The 8033-nt window shown below is 51.6% G+C and overlaps 1 protein-coding gene across 1 annotated transcript in view; it reads left to right on the top strand.

Annotated features, from left to right (window-relative positions):
* The first annotated feature begins 1792 nt into the window (after positions 1 to 1792).
* LOC119098065 (double C2-like domain-containing protein beta) overlaps positions 1793 to 8033 on the top strand; it is a 21367-nt gene continuing 15126 nt past the window's right edge. The window contains exons 1-5 of the mRNA XM_037220992.1: positions 1793 to 1853; positions 3787 to 4007; positions 4352 to 4499; positions 4985 to 5242; positions 5612 to 5714. Of these exons, the coding sequence (XP_037076887.1) occupies positions 1817 to 1853; positions 3787 to 4007; positions 4352 to 4499; positions 4985 to 5242; positions 5612 to 5714 (767 nt within the window). The 5' untranslated portion in view covers positions 1793 to 1816. The remainder of the gene's footprint in view (positions 1854 to 3786; positions 4008 to 4351; positions 4500 to 4984; positions 5243 to 5611; positions 5715 to 8033) is intronic.

Here is an 8033-nt window from a genome sequence, read left to right on the forward strand (position 1 = left end):
TTCTCGTAGATTGCACACTGCAAGTCAAGAAGTCCCGCTTCTTTCATGTGAACGGGGATGAACGAGAAAATGGTGAGGCAAATAGATGATTCCACGACGACAGAGGCAAATCAGGAGAGAAAAAGATGAGTGACGCACCTTAGTTGTATTGTAGGTCTAATTCGCACGTTTGGGAAAGCCAAAAGATGCAAGTATTCAACTATCTAATCTACTATAGTTTAATCTAATAGAGTAAGAGCTTATGCGTCTGTAGGCCTGTGTGTGCACATTTCTTTAGCCAGGCGCACAGCACAGGCGACTGCACGAATTACCGTCAATTTTGCACGCACGACTGGTTCAGCCTTCGTGACTATTCACGGCATACATTTACACCCTTTCGATGCCACGCACAGTCACAGCACGTGCGAAAAGGGGTGTGTGTTTTGATATTTAGCGGGGAGACATTTTCATCTTTATAGGAGAAACAACATGAGCAAAGGCCGAGCTGTTCCCGCCCATTTCGCTGTGCGAGATGGGCGGGAACCACAGCCAATGATGCATATTCAAGGTCCCGCGTGCGCGGAACAGCGTTTCACGAGCAACGTGTTCGAGTGATCCGTGGGTGTTAACACTCGCGCGGGCGCCCGGCTGAGCGCGACCCGCTCGAGTGGGGGGGGGGCGATTTGACCTCCCCCGAAAGGTGCATTGATTATTTGGGGGGGGGGGGGCGAACTACGCGCGATATCGGGTAAGGCAACACGTCGAAGGCTTAATAGTTACCGAGGCAACCGCTGAATATCTGTTCACTAGATAGACGCTCCTTCTTCGGTAGCTTAAGCCTTTGATCAGGTATCGTACTTTTTCACTCGTATTGCTGAATTGGTCGGTTCGAACACACCTCCTACCACGGAATGCCAGACGGCGGAATTAGTCCTTCCCAGCTTGGTGTAATGGCCGATCACCGATGGCCTAGAACACGTCGTCGACAGTGTCAGGGAGTGGATATCTCTATGGCAGAAAGGGCATCCGCTAGGTATGAGCTGACGTAGGTCCGATATATCCACTTCGCGTGTGCTCCATCAGTCTTTATCGTGTCTTGCTATCCTGACCTCGGCCAATTCCACACCATAACACCCGTGCAACTTGTTCACGCTGTAAATCTTGCGTGATTCCGAAAGGTGAAGTGTATCAAAGTTACGCGCACGAAAAACCTCCAGAAGGTATACAGAAATATCATTAATTTGACTAAAAAAACAGGCTGATGGCTGCCCAAGAAATCTTACGTCTTTCTCGGAAAGTACATGACGAATGACGATGATATATGTTTAAATTATTTGCATGTGAGCAGCTCTACAACTACAGCGTTTGTGTTTCGTGACTTAACTCTACATGAAACAATTTATTTTCGCCCTGACCCAGTTACCGCACAGCTCCCGGTCATCACGCTTGCGTTCACCCCCTAAATACTGAACCGCTGCTAACCCCCCCCCCCCCCCACCCCACCAGGACGCTGTCCCCCGCCGTGACGTTCTGACGTGACCTCGCCGTTGCCTGAGGGCTGATGCGTCTTCTGCCGCCTGAGGTCATGCCGGCGTTTGACACGGCCGCGAACGACGCGGATGACATTGGGGGCCGGGCTGAAGTTCAAGTGCACGCAGCCGGAGCCCCGACACGCGCAGTCACCAGTGAAAGTGGCAATGCCTACCCACGCTACGTGGCCCGGCCCGGCTCCGCGGCCGTGGTCACGTGACCCGGGCGCCACAATTACCCTGCGCCCCGAATGGTGGTATAAATAGTAAGTGTTTGGCGGGCGCGGCATCAGTTGTTTTTCGAGGCGATGGGTGGAAACATGCTGAGCATAGCCGTACTCTGCGGTAAGTCGAAGGCGCATGGTGTTGTTTACGCGTATAATTGTTGACTTAAAGCATTATGAATGCCAATTGCGACGTACTTCTCAATTTCATTGGAAAATACCTTTGCTTAGATTGTATTAAGTGCCTGGACGGACTGCCGATAGTTGTAAATGTTTACTTAAGCCCATGCGCTTGTTTGTATTGAAATAAAACTGTTGGCGGAAACTTCTTTTAAATGTAAATACAAAAGATATTCAGCTCCTTTTTGCGTTATTTTTAGGTATACGAGTTCTTATGCTGGATTATCTTTCGTCAGTATGTCAGGAGGCATTGACTCAGTGACGTCATAGAGCAGTGGCAAAAGTGGCGATCCATGTTTAAATATGTGCCTATGGTGACTCATGACCATAAGCTCGGCTGAAAACGTCATGTGTTGTGGATGCAAACAATGCTTCCTATAAAACGTATTTTTAGGACTACCTGTTGGTATGTTTAGGGTTGATGACCCAGCATAAGAGCTCATGACCCCTCTTAGAGTGAACCTGACAGTACAAAGAAATTCATGGTGGGCGCTGAAACACGTAAAAAACGTTCCATGTTTGAAGACACCCTTTCGCTCAGTTTTTGGAAATGCGCGGCACCGCAGGTCAGGTCATGGCATAATATGCCAACAGTTTCTCTTCTCCCTATGCTACGGCTCAGTGAACGCACGATGCATGTTCCATTGTCAGGTCCATTAAGTGATCCAGATTTTGTCACCAAAGATGGCTTCCGACAGAAGGCTAGCGATCGTGTGATGCGTGCTAACTGAGCTTTATCGTCCCCTCCATCCCCTTTTAAGAAAATCCAAACTGATATATCTCTGATATCTGCAGCAGTGATTGGCAGTCAAGCCGCAAAACAATGCAGTATGACCATACCGATCATTACGCAAAACGGCTCAAATCCAATTGTTCGTGTCAACCCACCAAATGCAGTATGATGCAAACCGGTTTTACAAACCACAGATCATCCACAGACGGTCCCCATAAAACCCCATACACGCAGACAGTCATGCCACAAGTGCTCGGGGCTATAGACAACCTTATAAAGGGGCATGAGTAGCCAATATTTGAACGGAGACAGGAAGATTGAAATGATGGAGAATAACTGCAATTGGCTGCATCGATAAATTGCACTTTTGCGGGTTCCGCCGTCACAATATTGTTGCGATGTACTTAAGGGATCGAATCGCACGACGAAGCAGAATCAAATGGCGGCCTGTAAATAGCTGCACATCAAGCCACATGTAGTATGCAGGTTTTTCACTGTTTCGATACCTCCATTTTCTCCCAAGGCAACGCGTGCAAACGCTTGACACAATCATAGTCGCATAAGATGGCTACATACCCAACCGCGTTTCCAGCCCTCTGAACACCCATGCCGGGATTGGCGCAGCCTAGGCGCATTAGCCTGTATTCCTTGCGTGTATGTGCGCATGGGGTGGCCATGGTAATGTTTCTGCGCGTAAAGCCGGGCAGCGTGAGGCTCAGATGCCTTAAGGTCTTAAAGGAAGGTCCCCATAAGTCCTCGCCACCGAGCTGGTGAGCTCCTCGCTGCCGGGCCAATGGGGTCACCACTGCCAAGTTGGTGAACTCTTCACTTTCGAGTTAGTGAGCTCCTTGCTGTAGAGTTGGTGGGCTCCTCACTGCCGACTTGGTGAAGTCCTCGGTGCCGTCTTGGTGAGGCCCTCGCTGTCCAGTTGGTGGTCTTCTCGCTGCCAAGTTGGTGAACTCGCTGCCGTCTTGGTGAGCTCCTCGCTGCCGAGTTTGTGGTCTTCTCGCTGCCGAGTGGATGAGCTCCTCGCTGCCGTCTTGGTGATCTCCTCGCTGCCGAGTTTGTGGTCTTCTCGCTGCCGAGTGGGTGAGCTCCTCGCTGCCGAATTGGTGAGCCGGTCCGAATGCGTTCGCCGCAGCACTGGCCGCCGTCGCGGCTGGAGAGAACTACAACTACGAGGAGCCCCAGGGTGGCCTGACGCTGCGGCCGCCGGCCAACCCCGAGCCCGAGCGGACCACCAGCAGACCCGGCCGGGTGACGGAGAGGCCCGCCAACGCCCCGACCCGGCCGATGCCCACCGCCGCTCCGGACCGGGGCACCGATGGCGCCGCCAACACCCAGAACGAGGAGATGGTTAAGGTAAGTCCCTATAGCAGGTGTGTGCATGGGAGCGTGAGAGAGTTCGAGATCTGACAACCTTAATGGGCGATCTGGTTGGAGATTGCTGAAAGAATGAAAGCCGTTTTGATTCCCGTTTTACTCTGATGTTCTAGACCGCGTCAGTCATGATGTATGTGAGTTGGAAGTACTAGAAGGCTTGTGTCATCTGTATAAGTACACCGACAAGGTTAAAAAGGAATGCTCCCTCGCCTGGCGCTGCATGCTTTCCGCCGTGTTTCACCTCGCGCCATCCTGTCTTAACACAACACAAAGGCGGGCAGCCGCGTCCAACACCCCCACCCCACCTCCTGGTCGTCATGCAGGGCCCCGAGGAGGCGGAGGACCACCACCACGGCTCGACAGACCCGCTGCAGTGGCTGCGGGAAGCCGTGCCCGGGGAGCCTGGCGTCGACTACCCCATCTTCGCCACCGTGCCGCCCACGGCCTTCTCCTGCGACGACAAACTCGCCGGTCAGTGTACCTGATGGCATACTGTGTTGTGCGGCATGCTGTGTGGCTGGGACAGCTTGGTGCGTGCAACGTGCTGTATGAGTGGTCCAGAGGGATGAATGACATGCTTCACAGCAGATGTCTCGGCATGATGTAATCAACAGTCTAAGACAGTATAACGTGTTTGTGTTACGTTTCTTGTCATTGCCATTTCTTGCATTGGTTGGCAGCGTTTATGAGGTCTCCCTCCGTACACTCAGGCTTTTTAACCCACAGCATTTGGTCATATGCCGCCTACCTCTGCAACTGCAATTTTGGCGACAGAAACTCCGACTAAAATGCGCCTCAAATAAATGAAGCGCTAACAAACTACAAAAAACTCAATATCCTACGAGCCCATGCCTCTCCTCAACCCGTTTTGATCGTCCTTCTCACAGCTGTAGCTCGTCACTAGCCTGACGTTGGTGCGGCATGGTCACACAGTGCACCTCGCCGTGCCGTCGCAGGTTACTACGCGGACGTCGAGATGGGTTGTCAGCCGTTCCACGTCTGCATCCCGCAGCCCGGCGGCAGCGCCATGAAGCTCTCTTTCCTCTGTCCGAACGGCACCATCTTCAACCAGGCGGGCTTCGCGTGCCAGTGGTGGATGGACGTGGACTGCACCTCCTCCGAGCAGTTTTACAGCAGGAATGAAGAGATCGGCAAGGTGCCGGAGAAGACGGCTGGCGGCAGTATGGAAAGCGCCGCCGGACCGCCGGCGCCGGCCGGGGACCAGCCGGCGCAGCGGCCGCAACCGCGGCCGAAACCGCAGCGGCAGCCGCAGCGACAGCCGCAACCGCAGCCACAACCTCAGACGCAGACGCAGACGCAGACGCAACTGCAGCCCCAGCCCCAGCCTCAGTCCAAGCCCCAGCTGCAGAAGCAGCCGCGGCCGCAGGCAAAACCCCAGTCGCCGCAGCAGACGCCTCAGCAGCCGCAGAGCTCGTACCAGCGGCCTCAGCAGCAGCAGCAGCAGCAGCCGCAGCCGCAGCCGCAGCCGCAGCAGCCGCCGAGCTCGTACCAGCAGCCACCGCCGCCGCAGCAGCAGCCTCAGCCGCCGCAGCCTCCACCTCGCCCTAGCTCGGCGTCCACAGCGCGCCCCAGCCGGCAGCCGGACGTGGCACAACCCCAGGGGCCGGCGCCGCTGCCCAGCCAGTACATCCCCCCAGCCGACACTGTGCGTCCGCCGTCCGGCCTGTACAGCCCACCCAATGCCTAGCCGGGGTCTCGAGACCGCATCACCCGTCAACATTTGAACGACTGATCAGGCCATCTGCTGGTCAGATGATCACGTCACCGCCCAGAGAAGGAAGTTTGGCCGATGTCGGGTGATGTACAATTCGTCCATGAATCGGAAGTGAGCGTCCGGTCGCGATAATTTTGAAAACTTGCCATATGCGTGTGTACGTACTATTCACGAGCGTCGGGTGTCTTTAAATGTGTAATGTGTATTTGCGTGGGTATCCATGCCCGCCATGTAAATGTCACGACTTCCAGATCGGCATCTGAGGTCTTTGCGGCAGTGAGGAGGGCTGCGAGGGGCGTGCAACCTAATTTTCCCCTAAGCAGAGGGAGCACAACAACGAATCTGTTTCAGAATTTGTATGTATCATTTTATGATCCCATGTTCACGTTCGCGTGCTCGAGCCGTGATCCGTTTGTCCGCGTGGCCGTGGCAGTGGACATTTGTCCGTGTGTGTTCGTTTGTCATGCATTAGTGCCAACTTGGAATCAAGATGTCTGAGACCACTGTTTATTTTTCAATGTGCCTCATTGTGGCCAGTTATATATAAGCATTATAGTGAATGAAATAAATCTGCGCCGAACATACGGGCATGGTGGATTGCGTAGACTTATTAAGACGTAACATATCAAGAGTAGCTACGTACCACTTATCACCAAAACAGGATCCCCATTCGAAAGCCTTTGTGTGTGGTCATCTCACTACCACCGTGAAAGTGATAATTTGAAGAAGAAAGAAATTAACGAAAATTTGAAGTTTCTTGCGGCATGATGCTCCTCGGATTTTCACTGTGAGATGCGAAACGGGTACCACGATATTACGGCGCACGCACTTTTGAACGTAAAACGTTGGTTTTCACTCTTCAGGATCTAGTCCAATCCAATACTACAAAGTAAATGCAATCCGATCATCTTTCGTCTTTTTCCACAAACCACAGTCCTGATTCAATCTAGTACAGCAAACTGCTTTTCAGCTAACTGATATTGATCCATGAGATTTAGCCAAATTCAGCTTAAAGTGACGTGTGAACTTTGCATGTAGGGACGCAGCCAGGGACTTAGTAAGGGGGGAGGGCACAGCATTGGCAAAAAACTCTGGTCGTGAAATAGCCTCCGTAGAGATATCACTGGATATCGCCCACTTACTTCCAAAGGGGTGCTATTTTCGATGTTCATTCTATTTCAACATCGAGAACTGAAACAGAAGCCCGAAACTGTGGGAAGATTCCATTCTGTCTGCATACAGCAGTCAAAAAAAAAATATATATATAATAAAGGAAGCGAGCGTTGAGTGGCTGCATGGAATAAACCACCAGATCTTTTCATTTTACCGTGTTTTATTGTACTCTTATATTGCACTATCTCTCTAAACCGATAGAGATAAGAAGCTTTGTCACATCTGCCTATGGGTTCTGTAAAGCCAAGAAGGACCCCGTGAGCGTAGATCGCAGATGGAAATTGGGTGACAAATTGTATTAACATGGTCAACCCGCGTTTGTCTGGGGATGTTAAGCCTTTAGTCAGAATCGGTTAGCAAGAACAACTGTGTCACAAATATTTGACTTGCGCACTTGCAAGTCTTAAACAAATGACCGTGACAGCGGGCGTTGCAATCTCCATAGGTTGCGCGGCGTCGACCTTGCGGCCAACATAAGGCGGAGACAAGGGACGGCCAAAAATGAAGATGCACCTGAAAGAAGTGCCTTTATGCGGTTTAAAACATCAATTCCTGCGTTAAGCAAGTATTCTGGGTGTATATTTCACCCAAACGCTTTTTTGGGGATAAATCGAGACGGAGCGATTTCAGACATTTATATATATTTCCTCAAGAATCAAGCACCTACAGGCCGCAAACTGGTGCTGAAGTCTGGTGGTAGGTCAGGAAGAGTACAAGAAAAATCGAGATTTGTCGTGTTGCTGACCGTTCAGAGTATATTCTCAAAAAACATTGAAGCGAAATAGACGCCCTAGTCCAATCTTTGCGCGGTAGGAATTGATTTTGAAAGATTTTCAGAGGCGTAATTTCAGCGCAGTCATCCCCTTGCGCCCGCGCGCCAACCGCATGGCATCATCTGCAGCAGCCAGCGCAGTCCAGTTCTGCAAAAACTGCAGTCGCGGCTATCGCTCTTTCATCGTCATCATCGCTCGGCTGCGTGCGCGTGGACTCAAAACTTTGTTATGTAACTCGTTCCACTCAATTTGTTGATTTGGCAAAATGATGTTCCGTGGCAAACATGAATTGACTTTTCTCATTTTTTTTACCTGATTTTGATC

This window comes from Pollicipes pollicipes, unplaced genomic scaffold (genome assembly GCF_011947565.3).
Source record: "Pollicipes pollicipes isolate AB1234 unplaced genomic scaffold, Ppol_2.1 Scaffold_4740;HRSCAF=5597_pilon_pilon_pilon, whole genome shotgun sequence".
NCBI classification, from domain to species: Eukaryota; Metazoa; Arthropoda; class Thecostraca; order Pollicipedomorpha; family Pollicipedidae; genus Pollicipes; species Pollicipes pollicipes.